Raw genomic sequence first — 19,030 nt, 5'->3', positions numbered from 1 at the left:
AACAGAAATGAGTGCGCTTCCCGAGTCAAACAGACGTTTCATTAATTCTAGAGGGAAACAGAATCTAATCTCTCCCATTCCCTATTGATTTTAGATATTTGATCAAGGATGACAGGCCATGACTGCTGGGCCGGTTGAGAGAAATGAATGAAAATCAACATATAACATTAGCCTTGATGCAACAATTTTTTTCTGAGAAAGCCAGTAGTCTGGAAAAAAGCTGGTCCAAGCTGCCATAAAGAAGACATTTGGCTGAGGGAGCACTAGGATGGGACATTTCTGAAATGAAACTGAGCATGTTTAATTTCAGCACAGGCTTAGCGGTGCGGTCTGGTGACAGGGAGCCCGTCTCAGAGCAAGTCCCCCACGGCTTTGTCACCCCCTTCCATCTCTTACTGCTTTTAACATTGTAAGTTACAGAGAAGGTGCTGCGAAAGAGAATCTTCTCCCCTGGGGATTTCCTGTGGAAACGGAACCAGACCTCAGTCCCTCTCCCTATTCCATATAGAGTTGAAGTTACTTAGTCCCAATAAGATAACATATGTAAAATGCATTTATTCATAGGTCTAGATAGCTAGAAAAGCAATCAGAAATTATCTAGGCGGAGCAGCTAGGTGGTGCAGTGGAGAGACAGCAGTCCTGAAGTCAAGAGTGCAAATCTGGCCTCAGACACTTCCAAGCTGTGTGACCCTGGGCAAGTCACTTATCCCCATTGTGAAGCAGAAGAAGAAGGAAGAACAAGAACAAAAAGAAAAACAAGAACAAGAAGAAAAACAAGAACAAAAAGAAAAACAAGAACAAGAAGAAAAACGAACAAGAAGAAAGAGGAAGAAGAACAAGAAGAACGAGGAAGAAGAAAGAGGAAAAAGAAGGAACAAGAAGAAGAAGAAGAAGAAGAAGAAGAAGAAGAAGAAGAAGAAGAAGAAGAAGAAGAAGAAGAAGAAGAAGAAGAAGAAGAAGAAGAAGAAGAAGAAGAAAGAAAGAAAGAAAGAAAAGTCCATTTCTTTTCCAACTTACAGTCTTAGACAGTTGCCAGGGCACTGAAATTTTTGTCCATAGTCTCACAGACAGTATGTGTTAGAAGCAGGGTGGGAACCCGGGATTTCCTGCCTTGGAAGGCCAGGTCACCTAACCTCTCAGTGCACTAAGCTAGTCATATCAAAATCAGATAGAAATAAAAGCATCTAAACCAACATAAGGATCCCTGTGGGCCACAAATCAACTTTAAAAACCACACATGTATACATTTCTTTTTTATTAACACATCAGTATTCTAGCATCAAAGAAGAACTGTATTTTAATCTGGTTCTAGGCCACACTTAGGAGTATTATAGGCTGCTATATGACACCTCTCTTGGAGGCAACTCAGATTATTATATAAAAGGCAGAAAAAGTAAAGAGTGTTTGTTTCCTCAACCTACAATTCCCTACAATGCTGAAATCACAGGTCTGGTCCCTATCAACGGCAGTATCACATGTTTACTTTTCTACAACAAAAAGGGAAAATTCTTTCTAACAAAACTGCACCTTTCATGGGTTAGTTAGTGATAACAGATGGAGATAGTTTGTGAGTACAAGGGGAAATTTGATAGCGATTTTATTTTATGGGGAGGTGGGAGTGAAGAATAAATGAATACTTAATTGAAAAAAAATTAAATGAGGGGCTTTGGTTAAAAAGGTGAAAGGAATAATCTAAATCATTTAGCTTAAAAAACTTCTTGCCTATTTTATCTAATTTATTGAGAGAAAAAGATATTTTAAAAAGTTATCAAATAACCATTTTAGTTGTCTATTTTACTTTGTGAGAATAGGCAAAGTTTTATTCAGCAACTGAGTGCATTTGCTTCCCATCTGAGGAATATGTGTGATCCTGAATATGCAGTACATTCACCATTGGTAATTGCTTTTATGACATCTGATGAAAGATAGTTTCAGTAAATAGCTCTCAAGAAAAGCAAAGAAAATAAAGGCAAAAGGAGAGAAGAAAAGAGGAAGAGGAGAAACAGAAAGGAAAGGGAAGGTAAGAAGCACAGGAAGGAAAAGATGGAAATACACAAAGAAAAACTTTAGATTGGTTTCATCCTAGTTGCACAGCAAACTTTTAATCTTCAACTTATTTACATTCTCTTGTTTCATAGCAATCACAGAGAAAGGACAAGTAAGCTCAGATGCTTCCATGGAAATTCAGGCTTCCTAAATCCCCCAAAATAAGATTTCAAAAGCTAATCCAAATTTTCTTTTTCATGGTCATAATCCAAATGTCATTTCTAATGCTACATTTATAGTAAAATTTCCTTGTAACTCAACCAGTTTCTTAGAATTTCAGAATGTTTACTTAAGTGTAGATTTTGATCTTGAACCAACACTATTACCAAATCAGATGACTTACTTCTACATTAGTTTTCTCCATATATAAGACCTCGATGGTACTGGTGGAAAGGGGATGTTCATACTTTTTAATTCACTTTCCACATACACTTTTTTATCCACTAGTTAGTCAAAAAGCCAATGTGGATGATCTGTGAGTGGAAATGGTTATGGGAGCTCTAATGAAAACAAGAACCACAAGAACAGTCATGAATATGGAGGCATATTCTCCAAAGATTGATGGATTTTTTACTCATCATTTTATTAGAGAAAAGATAGAGAATTCCTTGTGTGAAAACTCCTTCAACTAATTAAGATCATCTATTATACAGCTGTAACATTATCATCATCATCATCATCACTGATGATGACTTCTTGAAGTGACTTGATAATGGTCACATAGCCAGCATGTGTCACAATCAAAAGTTGAATCTTTTTTTATTTCTTCTTGAATTCAACCTTTTATCTATTCTGCCATACTTCCTCTGGGTTTGTGTGGAGGTTTTAAAAAAAATTGGCATGTATGCCTCTGGGATTTCTTCAAATGGAAGAGCAGATAGTTCACATTTCATGATTGTTCATGTTTATTTTTCTTTTGTCTCTCCTATTAGAACATAATCTCCTTGAGGATTGAAACTCTTTTTACCTTTCTTTGTATCCCAGAACTTAGCACCTGACAAATTGTAAGCCCCAGATAAATGTTTACTAAATGCCTCTGAAAAGGCTCTTGGTCATTATTTTGAGCAGGACAGAAACACTCCCACATGGGTATAGTAATTCAGCTGGCACCAGAATAAAGTATACACTGAATACCTGATGGAGCATGGAGGAATCTTTCTTCCTCCTTTCTGCTTAGAGTCTGTATACTCTCTAAAATGGGGGACAGTCAATCTCAAACTGATTCAAACAGCTGATTTTATTTTCAATTCCATGAACTCACTGGCTTTTCAAACTAAAGCATCTCAACAGGTGAGATTATCCTCTTGACACTTATCAAATGCTGCTTATGTTTGCCAGTGTTGGTTTACTAGGTTATAGTCTAGCTTCTTTCCTTGCAAATGTCACATAATATTATAGCATGCTACAATAGCATCTTCAAATAACAGATCACTGCAACTGTTCCCTGGGATGCTATTATGTTTTCAATAAGAAAATAAACAGAAGCATGTACCAGATAAAGCAATAGAACTAAGTCTCTGAGTTTAGTATTTCAGTTGTAGTCGACTATAGTTTCAATATGTACTTGTGGCTGGATGTGAACAATAAATATATGTTATAAATAAGGTGTTTTTTTCTGGATAGTTTTATTGGGTTGGTTATCAGGGAAATATAAGTGAATCATTATCGAAGAGCCCTAATCCCATTATTTTTACATGAATTGTGTACATCTAGATCCCAGTGATACATCCAGAGAATATGATTTTGGGGGGAAAGCACTGAATTTCGGAGCCAAAGCTTTTGAATGTCACTTCTGCTACTTATTAATCTTGTGACCTCAGACAAGATACTTCCATTCTTTTGGACTTAGTTTCCTCATCTGAAAACTGAGGGATTTGTACTCTTAGGTCCCTCTCAGCTATAAAAAGTGATGATACTTTTTATTAAGTATTTCATACAATGTAGGAGGTGCAGTGCAGGGGGTATCAATTTTAAAAAATGAAGCATGCCCTCAAAAAAACTGCAAAATATTTTTGGAGATCCAAGACTCATAAATAAGAAATAATTATTAGGGAATTAGACATTTCAAGAACAACTTGTAGTTTCATCAGCAACTTGAACTCCCAGTGTGGAAATTCCTTCTATTGACATAAATCACCACTTGCTATAATTTAGTAATGTTTTAAAAAGTTCTAAAGTTCTTAGGTATAGGTCTTTCTTATTTGATGCTTATCTGTTATCCCGACCATCTTCTATCACAAATATTGTGAAGTTTTAAATTCTGTGACATAAACAATAATGATGATATACAATGGAAGCTCAAAGATGTCAGTTGGGAGTATTTATGAAGGAGTGGGACTTTAGAAAGATACATGGAGAAGATGAAGCAGAGCAGGGACAACACTTTAGAAGCATGAAATATAAAGCAGGGATTCTTAACTTTTAAGAGTTCTGGATCCCATTAGCAATTTAATAAAGCCTGTGGATCTTTTCTCAAAATAATATTTTTAAAGTCATAAATTAAAATAGAGTATACAAAGAAAATTAATTTATTGAAATTTGTTATTATTGTTTTTCAATCATGTCTGACTCTTTATGACCTCATTTAAGGCAAAGATCCTGGAGTAGCCTGCCATAGCCTTCTCTAGCCCATTTTACAGATGGGAAAACTGAAGCAAAAAGGGTAAAGGGACTTGGCCAGGGTCACACAGCTAGTGACTGTCTTAGGCTTTAGGAATATTTGGGCTTTAGAAAAATAGGTCTGGGCCAAGATGGCGGAGAGGAAATACACTTCTGTGTAATCTCCGTGTTTTTCTCTCACTATTCATTTCATTTCATGCCTCTGAATTAATGCTCGACTGAAAAAAAACCATACAATTACTTACCAAGAGAAACCATCCTTGATACTCGTCAAGAAAGGTCTGTTTTTGCGCGAGGGTGGGGACGGTATTTGGAAGCAGTCTGCGGGCAGCAGCTGCAACCAGAGCACAGATAGCAGCTCAGAACCGGGTGGAGCGGAGAGGGGGTAGGACGCGATCGCAGCCGTCTCTGCGGCGAGAGCTTTGCTATAGGAGCAAGTCAGCAGCCCAGCAGAGAAGCTAAAAACACCAGGAGTGAAGAATACAATCCCAAACAGCTGGAGTTTCTCGGGACCTGGCCACCCCTCCCCCACAGTGTCTTAGCCCGCTCGGATCTCAGAGCGCTCGGATCTCAGTGCGCAGGCGCCATAGCACAGTAGGACCTGTGCCTCACGAATACCCTGCCCCTCCCCCAAAGAAAGCAGCCTCCATTCAAGGGGTTTTTTTTCCTTCTGTTTCTTTGATAGTTTGTCTTTGATAAATAGACAGAATGAGCAAGAAACTGAAAAAGAATTTAACCCTGGACAGCTTTTATACAGATAAAGAGCAGACTCCAAACCCTGAGGAGACTAAAAACAAACAGTCCCCAGGTGAATCCCCGAAGGAGGAGACCTTATGTCCCTCAGCACAGATGAATCTCATGGAGGAAATTAAAAAGGCTCTCACAAGGGAGCTAGAAGAAAAATGGGAAAAGGAGAGGGAGGCTCTGCAAAAGGAGAGGGAGGCTTGGCAAAAGAGCCTGGAGAAGTCAGTTAAAGAGAGAGTGGATAAAGAAACCAAATCCTTGAAAAATAGGATTAGTGAACTGGAAACAGAAAACAGCTCTCTAAAAAACAAAATTGGCGAAATGGAAAAAAATTCCACAGAACAAAAGAACTCAATTGGACAATTAGAAAAAGATCTTAAAAAAGTGAGTGAAGAAAATACCTCACTGAAAATCAGGGTCGAACAATTGGAATTGAATGACTCGAGGAGACAAGAAGAATCAGTCAAGCAAATCCAAAAAAATCAAACAATGGAAAAGGATGTGAAATACCTTCTGGGGAAGACAACAGACCTGGAAAACAGATCCAGGAGAGACAACCTGAGAATCATCGGACTTCCAGAAAAGTATGATGAAAAAAAAAGCCTGAACACTATCTTCCAGGAAATTATCAAAGAGAACTGCCCAGAAGTCATAGAAACAGAAGGTAAAATAGACATTGAAAGAATTCATCGATCCCCTACTGAAAGGGATCCTAAAATCAAAACACCAAGGAATATAGTGGCCAAATGCCAGAACCCTCAGGCAAAGGAAAAAATACTGCAAGCGGCTAGAAAAACCCAATTCAAGTATCAAGGAGCCACAATAAGGATCACCCAGGATCTGGCAGCATCCACATTAAAGGATCGAAGGGCCTGGAATATGATATTCCGAAAGGCTAAGGAACTTGGTATGCAACCAAAAATAACTTACCCAGCGAGATTGAGCATCTTTTTCCAGGGAAGAAGATGGACATTCAACGAAATAAGCGAATTTCATCTATTTCTGATGAAAAAGCCAGAACTTAACAAAAAATTTGATCTACAAGCACAGAACTCAAGAGAAATCTAAAAAGGTAAAGATTAATCTTGGGAAATATATTTCGGCTGTAAAGATGTATAAAGAATACATGTATACCTTGTTCTAGAAACTAGTTGTGGAAAGGACATTGTACTAGAAAAAAGGGAAAGTGGGGGTACTACATTTCATGAAGAGGCAAAGAAAACCTAGTATATCTGAGAGAAAGAATGGAGAGGAATGAAAATAGTGAGTATTTTACTGCTTTCAGAATTGGCATTAAGAGAAGAATTTTAGACATATTCAATCTATGGTGAAACTTCTCCCACCTCATTGAAAAGTGAGAAGGGAAAAGTGAAAAAGGAAGGAATAAGCTAAGTGGAAGGGAATACGGTAACTGGGAGGGAAAGGGGCAAGTTGGGGGGGGGAACTCTAAGGGGGGGAGGGATACTGAAAAAGGGAGGGCTGTGAGAAGCAAGGGGAGCTCACAAGCTTAATACTGGGAAGGGGGGGAAGGGAGGGGGTAAGGGAGTAAGAAGGGAGAAAAGCATAAACCGGGGTTAACAAGATGGCAAGTAATACAGAATTGGTCATTTTAACCATAAATGTGAACGGGGTAAACTCCTCTATAAAGAGGAAGCGGTTAGCAGAATGGATTAAAAGCCAGAATCCTACAATATGTTGTATACAGGAAACACACCTGAAGCGGGGTGATACATGCAGGTTAAAGGTAAAAGGTTGGAGCAAAATCTACTATGCTTCAGGTGAAGCCAAAAAAGCAGGGGTAGCCATCCTGATCTCAGATCAAGCTAAAGCAAAAATTGATCTAATCAAAAGAGATAAGGAAGGGCACTATATCTTGCTAAAGGGTAGAATGAATAATGAAGAAGTATCTATATTAAATATATATGCACCAAGTAGTGTAGCATCTAAATTCCTAAAAGAGAAATTAAGAGAGCTGCAAGAAGAAATAGACAGTAAAACTATAATAGTGGGAGATCTCAACCTTGCACTCTCAGAATTAGATAAATCAAACCACAAAATAAATAAGAAAGAAGTCAAAGAGATAAATAGAATACTAGAAAAATTAGATATGATAGATCTCTGGAGAAAATGTAATGGGGACAGAAAGGAGTACACCTTCTTTTCAGCAGTTCATGGAACTTATACAAAAATTGATCATATATTAGGACATAAAAACCTCAAACTCAAATGCAGTAAGGCAGAAATAGTGAATGCATCCTTTTCAGACCATGATGCATTGAAAATTACATTCAATAAAAAGCCACAGGAAAGTAGACCAAAAAATAATTGGAAACTAAATAATCTCATACTAAAGAATGATTGGGTGAAACAGCAAATTATAGACATAATTAATAACTTCATCCAAGAAAATGATAATAATGAGACATCATACCAAAATGTATGGGATGCAGCCAAAGCGGTAATAAGGGGAAATCTCATATCTCTAGAGGCCTATTTGTATAAAATAGAGAAAGAGAAGGTCAATGAATTGGGCTTGCAACTAAAAATGCTAGAAAAGGAACAAATTAAAAACCCCCAATCAAACACTAAACTTGAAATTCAAAAAATAAAAGGAGAGATCAATAAAATTGAAAGTAAAAAAACTATTGAATTGATTAATAAAACTAAGAGTTGGTTCTATGAAAAAACCAACAAAATAGACAAACCCTTAGTAAATCTGATTAAAAAAAGGAAAGAGGAAAATCAAATTGTTAGTCTTAAAAATGAAAAGGGAGAACTCACCACTAACGAAGAGGAAATTAGAGCAATAATTAGGAGTTACTTTGCCCAACTTTACGCCAATAAATTCGACAACTTAAATGAAATAGAAGAATACCTCCAAAAATATAGCTTACCTAAACTAACAGAGGAAGAAGTAAATATCCTAAACACTCCTATCTCAGAAAAAGAAATAGAACAAACTATCAATCAACTCCCTAAGAAAAAAACCCCAGGACCAGATGGATTTACATCTGAATTCTATCAAACATTTAAAGATCAATTAACTCCAATGCTAAATAAACTATTTGAAGAAGTAGGGATTGAAGGAGTCCTACCAAACTCCTTTTATGACACAGATATGGTACTGATACCTAAACCAGGTAGGCTGAAAACAGAGAAAGAAAATTATAGACCAATCTCCCTAATGAATATTGATGCTAAAATCTTAAATAAAATATTAGCAAAAAGATTACAGAAAATCATCCCCAGGATAATACACTATGACCAAGTAGGATTTATACCAGGAATGCAGGGCTGGTTCAATATTAGGAAAACTATTAACATAATTGACTATATCAACAACCAACCAAACAAAAACCATATGATCATTTCAATAGATGCAGAAAAAGCATTTGATAAAATCCAACAGCCATTCCTAATAAAAACACTTGAGAGCATAGGAATAAAAGGACTTTTCCTTAAAATAGTTAGGAGCATATATTTTAAACCTTCAGTAAGCATCATATGCAATGGGGAAAAACTGGAACCTTTCCCGGTAAGATCTGGAGTGAAGCAAGGTTGCCCACTATCACCATTATTATTCAATATTGTATTAGAAACACTGGCCTCTGCAATAAGAGTCGAGAAAGAGATTAAAGGAATTAGAGTAGGCAATGAGGAAACCAAACTATCACTCTTTGCAGATGATATGATGGTATACCTAGAAAACCCCAGAGATTCTACTAAAAAGCTATTAGAAATAATTCATAATTTTAGCAAAGTAGCAGGATACAAAATAAATCCCCATAAATCCTCAGCATTCTTATACACCACCAACAAAATCCAAGAGCAAGAGATACAAAGAGAAATTCCATTCAAAATAACTGTTGATAGCATAAAATATTTGGGAATCTACCTACCAAAGGAAAGTCAGGAATTATATGAGCAAAATTACAAAAAAGTTTTCACACAAATAAAGTCAGACTTAAATAATTGGAAAAATATTAAGTGCTCTTGGATAGGCCGAGCAAATATAATAAAGATGACAATACTCCCTAAACTAATCTATTTATTTAGTGCTACACCAATCAGACTTCCAAGAAAATATTTTAATGATTTAGAAAAAATAACAACAAAATTCATATGGAACAATAAAAAGTCGAGAATCTCAAGGGAATTAATGAAAAAAAAATCAAATGAAGGTGGTCTAGCTGTACCTGATCTAAAATTATATTATAAAGCAGCAGTCACCAAAACCATCTGGTATTGGCTTAGAAATAGATTAGTTGATCAGTGGAAAAGGTTAGGTTCACAAGACAGAATAGTCAACTATAGCAATCTAGTGTTTGACAAACCCAAAGATTCTAAATTTTGGGATAAGATTTCATTATTTGATAAAAACTGCTGGGATAACTGGAAATTAGTATGGCAGAAATTAGGCAAGGACCCACACTTAACACCACATACCAAGATAAGATCAAAATGGGTCCATGACCTAGGCATAAAGAACGAGATTATAAATAAATTAGAGGAACATAGGATAGTTTATCTCTCAGACTTGTGGAGGAGAAAGAAATTTGTGACCAAAGATGAACTAGAGACCATTACCAATCACAAAATAGAAAATTTTGATTATATCAAATTAAAAAGCCTTTGTACAAACAGAACGAATGCAAACAAGATTAGTAGGGAAGTAACTAACTGGGAAAACATCTTTACAATTAAAGGTTCTGATAAAGGCCTCATTTCCAAAATATATAGAGAACTGACTCAAATTTATAAAAAATCAAGCCATTCTCCAATTGATAAATGGTCAAAGGATATGAACAGACAATTTTCAGATGAAGAAATTGAAACTATTACCACTCACATGAAAGAGTGTTCCAAATCACTATTGATCAGAGAAATGCAAATTAAGACAACTCTGAGATATCACTACACTCCTGTCAGATTGGCTAAGATGACAGGAAAAAACAATGATGAATGTTGGAGGGGATGCGGGAAAACGGGGACATTGATGCATTGTTGGTGGAGTTGTGAACGAATCCAGCCATTCTGGAGAGCGATCTGGAATTATGCCCAAAAAGTTATCAAACTGTGCATACCCTTTGATCCAACAGTGTTTCTATTGGGCTTATACCCCAAAGAGATACTAAAAAAGGGAAGGGGACCTGTATGTGCCAAAATGTTTGTAGCAGCCCTGTTCGTAGTGGCTAGAAACTGGAAAATGAATGGATGCCCATCAATTGGAGAATGGCTGGGTAAATTGTGGTATATGAATGTTATGGAATATTATTGCTCTGTAAGGAATGACCAGCAGGATGAATACAGAGAGGCTTGGAGAGACCTACATGGACTGATGCTAAGTGAGATGAGCAGAACCAGGAGATCATTATACACTTCGACAACGATATTGTATGAGGATGTATTCTGATGGAAGTGGATTTCTCTGACAAAGAGACTTAACTGAGTTTCATTGGAGAAATGATGGACAGAAACAGCTACACCCAAAGAAGGAATACTGGGAAATGAATGTAAACTATTTGCATTTTTGATTTTCTTCCCGAGTTATTTTTACCTTCTGAATCCAATTCTCCCTGTGCAACAAGAGAACTGTTTGGTTCTGCAAATATGTATTGTATCTAGGATATACTGCAACATGTTTAGCATATATAAGACTGCTTGCCATCCTGGGGGGGGGGGGGGAGGAGGGAGGGAGGGGAAAAAACGAAACATAAGTGATTGCAAGGGATAATGTCGTGTAGAAATTATCCTGGCATGGATTCTGTCAATGCGAAGTTATTATTAAATAAAATAAAATTTATTATAAAAAAAAAAAAAAAAAAAAAGAAAAATAGGTCTTCTCTATTCCAGGCTCAGTGTTCTATCCACTGTGCCCCCAGTTATCCCTAATTTGTTGAAATATAGTTGTCAAAATATACTTTTTAAAGTTACAGACCCTATGATAATAACTTCTGATCTAGAGCTAAAGTGAACCTCAGAGCCACTTAGTTTAATGCTCTCAATTTTCAGATGAGGAAATTAAGACTCAGAAGTCTTAAATGACTTGCATAAAATCCCAGAGAAGAGAAGCATCGGAGGTAAAACTTGAACTGCCACTGATTCTAGAAGCAGTGCTCTTCTCACTTTACCACAAAGTAAGGAGACTAGTCTAAGTAGAGTAGAAGTGAGAGTAAGATCAAGTAAGTGTTTATATATAAAGAAATGAAAGAAAGGAAGGGAAAACAGGAAGGAAGGAAGGAAGGAAGGAAGGAAGGAAGGAAGGAAGGAAGGAAGGAAGGAAGGAAGGAAGGAAGGAAGGAAGGAAGGAAGGAAGAAAGGAAGGAATAATAATAATAGATGGATGGACAGAAATAAATGGAGAGAGAGAAAAAAAGAGATGGATAGATGAATAGACAGATAAATTAAAGAATAAATGAAATAATAACTGGTCAGGACAACACTCTTCTTGTACTTGTGTCTGGTCTCAGGCAAGCACTGGGAATGTCTGTTCCCCACCTCATCAGACTGGTCTCCTTGGCCATCCTCATCCAAGTGCAAAGGCACGTGTAAATGGAGTGTAGAGGGCACTAAGAAGCCTGGTTGATTAAATGGAGTGGCAGCATTAACCTCTGGAGGGGGACAATTATGGCACAAACTACATTATAGGATTTAGACAGGAAATGAAACCCCAATTGAGAAAATTTGGTTAATAAGGCTTTTGGAATTCAAGACCCATACTAAAACATAAGATCCTGGAGATGATTAAGGTCCTCACTGTGATGTCTGCCTGCCATAGCACTTTCTATAACCTCATTAAAAACTGCCCACCAAGCTAAGCATAGAATATTTAGTTGTATAATAGAATATAGAGCATTTCCATTTCCTAGCAAAGAAAAGGGCATTAAAGAGCTATCGCTGATACACATGGACAAGAAAAATGGAAAAGCAAATGTGGACTATAGCCTGAAAAGCACATGCATTTAATTAAAGTAAGGCTCAAACTACAACCAGATTTTATAGCTTTTGAAAAGGGATTGATAAAAAAAAAAAAAAAACTAGGCAGGTTGGAACAAGAGGAAGACTCAACCCTATCAGGCAGCAAACATGTTTATATGGGCTGTGTTTTCACAAGGCAAGGCCTGGCCTTTTGTTCTCAAACTGTTTTTCAGATGTCATTAGGACTCTAAAATCAGCTCAAAGAATCTTGCAATTGCCTTGAGGTTGCTAGGGGTAGAAGGAATAAATTCTGAATCCCAGTTGCTCCAGAGTCAGCCACCTCTACCCTAAGATTATCTCAGAATTTTAGATCAGAGCCAGGGAGAGCTACAGAAAACAGCTTGAAGAAATAATAGGGCCTACTGGTACAGTGAGTTAGACCATCTATAGATATCAGTGAAGGAAGCAGAAGATAGAGAATTATTGAAGATTGGAGTGGGGATATACTTTAAGGAGGAGGTAACAATCTCCTCAGGGAAAACAAGATATACATGTCTGTTGGGGGAGAACAGTATGTATAGATATGTAAAAGAACAGATGATTCTGAGAGGAAAAGCACTAGCAAACAGGGATAGAGATTGGAAACGTCTTCATGTAGATGATGGTGTTTGAACTTAACCTTAAGAAAACTAAAGATTTTAAGAGTCAGGGTGAGGAAAGAATGCTTTTCACGCATGGGGAAGCACCACAACAAAGTCACAGAGTTGGGAAATCAAGTGTCAAGCATGAAGAATAGTAAGAAGACAATTTGATTTGATTGTAATTTTCAGAAAATAGGGGAGAGGTGGTTTGCAATAAGGTTGGGAAGATAAAAAAAGAATAAGGGTATAAGGGACTTTAAATGTCAAAGAAATTTATAGAGGTAATAGGGAGCCACTAGAGCTCAGTGATTAGGGGAGTGACTAAACTACCACTAGTAGACTTGTAATAACAGAATGTTGAAAGGACTTCTGAGGAAAACAAGGCAGTTCACAATATCCTCCCCTTTCCTCCCAAACTACTTCTACCACTCCATAAGTTTCAGGAAACTAAAGAACAATTTTAAAAGGACTAGACTAAAACAAAAGCCTAAAACAAAAGAGAAGTAACCTCTCAAAGGGTATCGAAGCTCCCAAGAGCACAAGCAAACCAACCAGCTTCCTGAAGTGTTCCCAGACGGGGAGCACCACCCAGAGCTTCCATGAGGAAGTTGTACTAAATAAAATATTACAGTCATGTAATGAGGTTTTTGTTTTTTGTTTTTTGTCTTTTTTAAGAGGAGAACTTAGAGATCCCAACTAAAGTTTTTCCTTGTTCAAAATGTTAAAACTTCATCTTGTTCATAATGTTCAGAGTACTCACCTTGGGAGGCCATATACTTATTCCATTGAGTTTGCTCTTATTTGACAGAGTTTTGTAATTCCTATTATGGAATCACCTTCAAAGACTATGGCATATTGAGAAAACGTTTTCATAGGAGGAGAATCTCCAAAGCATTAGAATACATTTGATTTTTGGAAGTGCCAAAAGTTATTAAGTAAGTGATCAAACTGAACAATACCATTTCACTGTTTGGTTAAAGTAAAAATAAAACTAAAACCCAACAATGAGGTATAATTATAGAGTCATGCTATATAGATTATAGTGGTTGTCATCCTACACTGGCCCCAAAGAACACTCCAAAACAGAACTCCCTAAAACATATTTTGATTTTGGGGGGCAATGGTAACATTGCTAGAATGATATAATGTGGCTTTTGATTCTAGAAGGGACCTTAAAGTCCATTTAATTCAACCTCTTTGTTTTGGAAATGAGAAATACACAGCCCAGAGAAGTTCAGCAGCTTTCCCAGGATCACCAAACAAAAGGCAGATCTGAGACTCCAACTATGACTTCCTGATTCAAAGATTTAAGCCTCCTTGGAAGTCCTCATTCACTACAGGGGAGGGGGTCTCCTAGCAAAGCTGGGATGGCCTCTCGTACGATATGTTGCCTGGTATATCATACAAAAGATGCTTGTTCCAATACAAGTTAGCCAAGATGCCTATTGAGGACCCTTCCAACTGTGAAATTCTCTAATTCTGAATAAGAATTTTATCTGGACTTCAATATTGAAAATATACTGGGAGTGGGGGAACAAAGCAACAAGGAAATACAAATGATTGAGTAAATTGTCTGGCTAACCCATTGTTGGGCATATATACCAAGGAGACAAAAAAATTGAAAGGTCTCACATACACTAAAGTATTTAGAGAACTTTTTGAAGTAGCAAAGAATTGGAAATCAAGTAGATGCCTATCAGCTGGAAAATAGCTAAATAAATTATCGTTTATTTACAAATTATTTTATATTTATGAATTATGATATACAAATTAATTATATTACAAATATTTAGAATATCACTGTATTGTAAACAATGATAAACATGAAAAATATAGAGAAGCAAACACTTACCTCCTCTTGCAGGGATTATTACAATAACTTCCTAAATGGTCTCTGTGCCTTACATCTCCCACCTCGCCAATCATTCTTCACACAGCTGGCAAAGGGATATTTCTAATATCCAGAACTGACAATGTCATTCTCCTATTCAATATAAACTCCAGTGGCTCCCTAGTACAACTCAGAGCTTTTCTTTAGTTTTTAATATCCTTCAAACCTCACCATATGCTGCTTTTCTAACTTTATTTTGTAGATTACTTCCCTTCTTTGAACAATGTGACAACAGCAAGAACTGTTTGGTGTGATGTTGTTCCTCACCCAAGACATACCATTTCTACCCCTTTATACTGACTGTCTCTTATGCCTGGAATTAACTTCTACTCCTAGTAGAATCCCCTTGTTTCCTTCAAAATTCCATTCAAGTGACATCTACCTCTGGGTCTGGAGTCTGTGAACTTTATTTTTTCTAATATTTTGATAACTGCATTTCAACATAACGAGTTTCCTTTGTGATCCTACATGTTTTAGGTTATGCTTTTAAAAACACTGTTCTGAAAAGAAATTTTCAAGCTTCATTCAATTGCCAAAAGGCTCCTAGAGCCAGCAAAGATTAAGCATCTTTGCTCTATAGGTGCAGAATACAGCATACACCAGCAGATTTAGCTGCTATGTTGTTTATCTTTGTTCTAATGCTTCTTGCCCTTCTTTTGTTTTTTTCTTTGTTATAAAGGACAGTTTTCTGAGTGGGGCAATAGGAAGAAATACACTGAGAATGAAGGAGAGGTAAAAACAAATAATATCAATAAAAATTGTTTAAGAACAGTTAAGACCAGATTTAAATGTTTACAAAAGCAATCAATTTAGAGGTATAGACAGGGATTATGAATTTAGACTAGTAGCAAATCAGCCCAAAGTATGAGGGATAATCTATGGGGAGAAACAATAAGGAAATAATCGAGCATTGAGGGTGGAAGAATGAAGAATGCAGTGCTTCAAACTAAAGCAAAATCTTTGAGGAAGAAGCAGACAAGTCACATTCCTTGTTTGCTCAGCTATATATTGATTGTATCTCTAAGTCCAGGAATATAAATTAAATTAATCTGAAGAACAATATTCTTCCAAATGCAAATGCAAATACTCTGGCTTATTTGTGATTTTAAAAAAAAAAAACTTCATAATCAAAGCTCATATAATTAAATCAAATACAGAAATATAAATAGGTCCTTGCTGACAGACAGGATGTAAATGTAAAGCAGTATATACTATTTCTGTGCTTTTAAGTAGAAATCTGCCTGAATGCAGGTGGTAAGAGTTCTTCTGACTTACCCATTTTGGCATTTTCCCTCCATCAGGATCATGGTGATGATACTGCAGAACAATGACCGTCACCACAACAGAAAAACCAACAATGATCATCGTGCTGGCAAAATACTGAGCTGCAGAGAGAACAGAACCACTTAGCCATAGAAAGTCAGCAGCATAATTCTTCAGTATCTGTTTCAACTATAAAGAGAACAGGCTGAACTTCACTGTTTTTATTTCATATGCTGCAAGGAATCCCAATTAGCTGGAAAAATTCTGAGGAACAATGACCTTGCTAAGTGTCATGTCCCTGGTAGATAGGAGCTGATATGTCCCCTGGTGTGGGTCTATACAGAGTAAGGCTAGTCCTTGTTTGAAGACTCTACTTAGTCAGACACTTTGTAGGGAAAATAGATCTAATGAGTGAAATGAACCCTGGACAGCCACAGAAAACCTGGTGTCAAATCCCTCTCTACTATCCATCTATTGAAATGGGAATAATAATTCTTGAACTATCAATACTTATATCACACCTTACAAATAATACCTCACATTTAATTATCACAATATTACAGGTTTATAATCATCCTCATTTACAGTTGGGAAAACTGAGGCTAAATGATTTGTCTGGGGCCAGGAAGGTATTATCTAGGACCAGCATTTTTTTTACTCCATTTCCTGCACTCTCTCCATCCCCTTACCTTCAGTTTTCTCATGTGTGAAATGGGCATATAATTGCACCTACTTCATAGAGTTGCTAAGAGGAACAACTGAGATCATACACATAAAAGCATTTCACAAACCTTAGAGCACTATATAAATACTAGCTATCATTATTATTAGCTACCTCTCAGCATTGATGTGATCAATCAAAATGTGAACTTACATAAAAATGAGTTTTTATTATTATTATTACAACTATTATTGCATAATTTGGGAATCCCCTCCAGGAAAGGGGGACATGAAGAGTACTCGGTAGATATCAGCTTGGGAACCATTACAAAAGACAGATATTTGAAGTATGGAAATTAGAAGAGGAGAAGTGAATGAGGTGGAAAGAACATAAAATAACAAAACCTATTTGGCTGCATTATAAGGTAGTGCAGTGAAAAGAGAAGAGAATGGAAGTCAGGGGACCTGGGTTCATATACCAACTCCACCATTTTCTACATAAATGTGATGAGACACTTCTGATCCTCAGTTTCCTCATCTACAAAATAATAAGAGATCTGGGATGAATAATCTCTAAAATTCTTTCAAGCTGCAAATCTAAGATCCAACTTCCCCAAGTTTGAGCCTATAACCAAATAGCTTACTTCTTCTATAGTTACTTGACAGCTAATGGCACTACAATGCATGGAGCCCTGGGCCAGGAGTCAGGAAAACTCATCTTCCTGAGTTCAGACCCAACCTCAGACCCTTACTAGTTTATGACCCTGGGCAAGTCACTTAATCCACCTTGCCTTGATTTCTTCATCTGTAAAATGAGCTGGAGAGGGAAATACCAAATTACTCTACAGTCTCTGCCAAGAAAACTCCAAAGGGCTCAAAAAGAGTGGGGCACAAGTGAAAAAATGCCCAAACAACAACTTAAAATCTATTTAGAAGTCTACTGGATTAAAAGTAACTGCAGTTATTTTAGTAAAGTGGCAAATTTCATTTTATTAGATCTTTTTCTTTTTGTCCATAAAGTCCACAAGAATATTTGGAAACTAACAACTATGATTGAATTGAAAAGTCCAAGGGAGCTTCCTGGAACACATAGTAATGAAGTGGCTTGCCCAAAGTCACATAGTTAACAAGTGTCAAAGAGCAGGAAACTCAGTGTTTGTCTTGTGTCCAAGCCCAGGACTCCCGCCACTATGAAGCACTGCTTTCCCTGTTTGTAAAGCCTAATTCTCTCAAGCCCCCCTTCCTAGCTGGGATATCCCCTCTCTCTGGGTCTTTGGAACCAGCCTTTGCATTTTTGGCTTTACCTATTAATGGCACTGAATCAGACGTTGCCGGCATGATTTCTGCCACCAGCAGCATGAAGACAGTGAGAGACAGCAAAACCGTTATTCCTAGAGCAAAACAAATGGTACAGAATTAGAGAATAGGTGAGAAGTGTTGCCAAGAACTGAAAACATTATTTCTCCTTTAGAATACCAACTTCTGACCCTAAATGAGTCACCTACTTTCTCTAAATTTCAGATTCCTCACCTATAAAAAAAAATGAGAATGATAAAATCTACACTCCCTACCTCTTAAAATTATTGTGAGGAATCTGCTTTCAAAACCTTAGAGTGCTACAGGAAAAAAATTCAAGCTATTTCTTTTCCTTCTTTATTTACTTCACTGGGAATCTCTCCAATTTCCTTCCGTGTTATATGACCATAAAGACCCTCCACTATTTGAAAATGGCCTAGCAAGCGACTTACCACTGGACTCAATACTCAAAAGGGACTAAATCACTCCCTGGAAACAAGTTATATCCTCAGGGGACATAGTTATTCTTTCAGGCCAGGAGAGGATAATTTAAAAGCACTGTTGCTGCTACACTGGAATGTTAGAATTTAAATTTGTAGTTCTAAGACATCCCAAGTCTATAAAAATCCCTCTAACAAAAAACACCAGTATGAAGAAAATTTTATCATGATCAAGACATTTGGATGCCCCGGCTAATGGTCCAGAGTAAGAGTGTTCTATTGATCTGGTTAAAACTTAGCTCTACACAATTATTTTCTGCTCTCTGGTGACTTTAACAAATTTGCTTTATGTTAATGATTCTTTATATTTTGTGCGTCATAAACACCTGGTTAATAGTTGATGGACTCCTCATGACAATGTTTTCACATGCATAAAATAAAATATAAAAGTTATAAAGGAAATTTGTTATATTGGAATACAGTTATCAAAATACTTTTGTCAAAGAATTGAT

At 36.7% G+C, this 19,030-nt stretch overlaps 1 protein-coding gene across 1 annotated transcript in view; it reads right to left on the bottom strand.

Moving 5' to 3' along the window:
- CHRNA7 (cholinergic receptor nicotinic alpha 7 subunit) overlaps positions 1–19,030 on the bottom strand; it is a 193,977-nt gene that overhangs the window by 7,590 nt on the left and 167,357 nt on the right. Inside the window, exons 8-9 of the mRNA XM_051980748.1 lie at positions 18,087–18,173; positions 16,135–16,244 (exon numbers count right to left, since the gene is read on the bottom strand). Coding sequence (XP_051836708.1) covers positions 16,135–16,244; positions 18,087–18,173 — 197 coding nt within the window. The remainder of the gene's footprint in view (positions 1–16,134; positions 16,245–18,086; positions 18,174–19,030) is intronic.

The sequence above is a fragment of the Antechinus flavipes genome, chromosome 2 (assembly GCF_016432865.1).
Source record: "Antechinus flavipes isolate AdamAnt ecotype Samford, QLD, Australia chromosome 2, AdamAnt_v2, whole genome shotgun sequence".
Lineage (NCBI taxonomy): Eukaryota > Metazoa > Chordata > Mammalia > Dasyuromorphia > Dasyuridae > Antechinus > Antechinus flavipes.
This window is presented reverse-complemented; position numbering and strand designations above follow the sequence as displayed.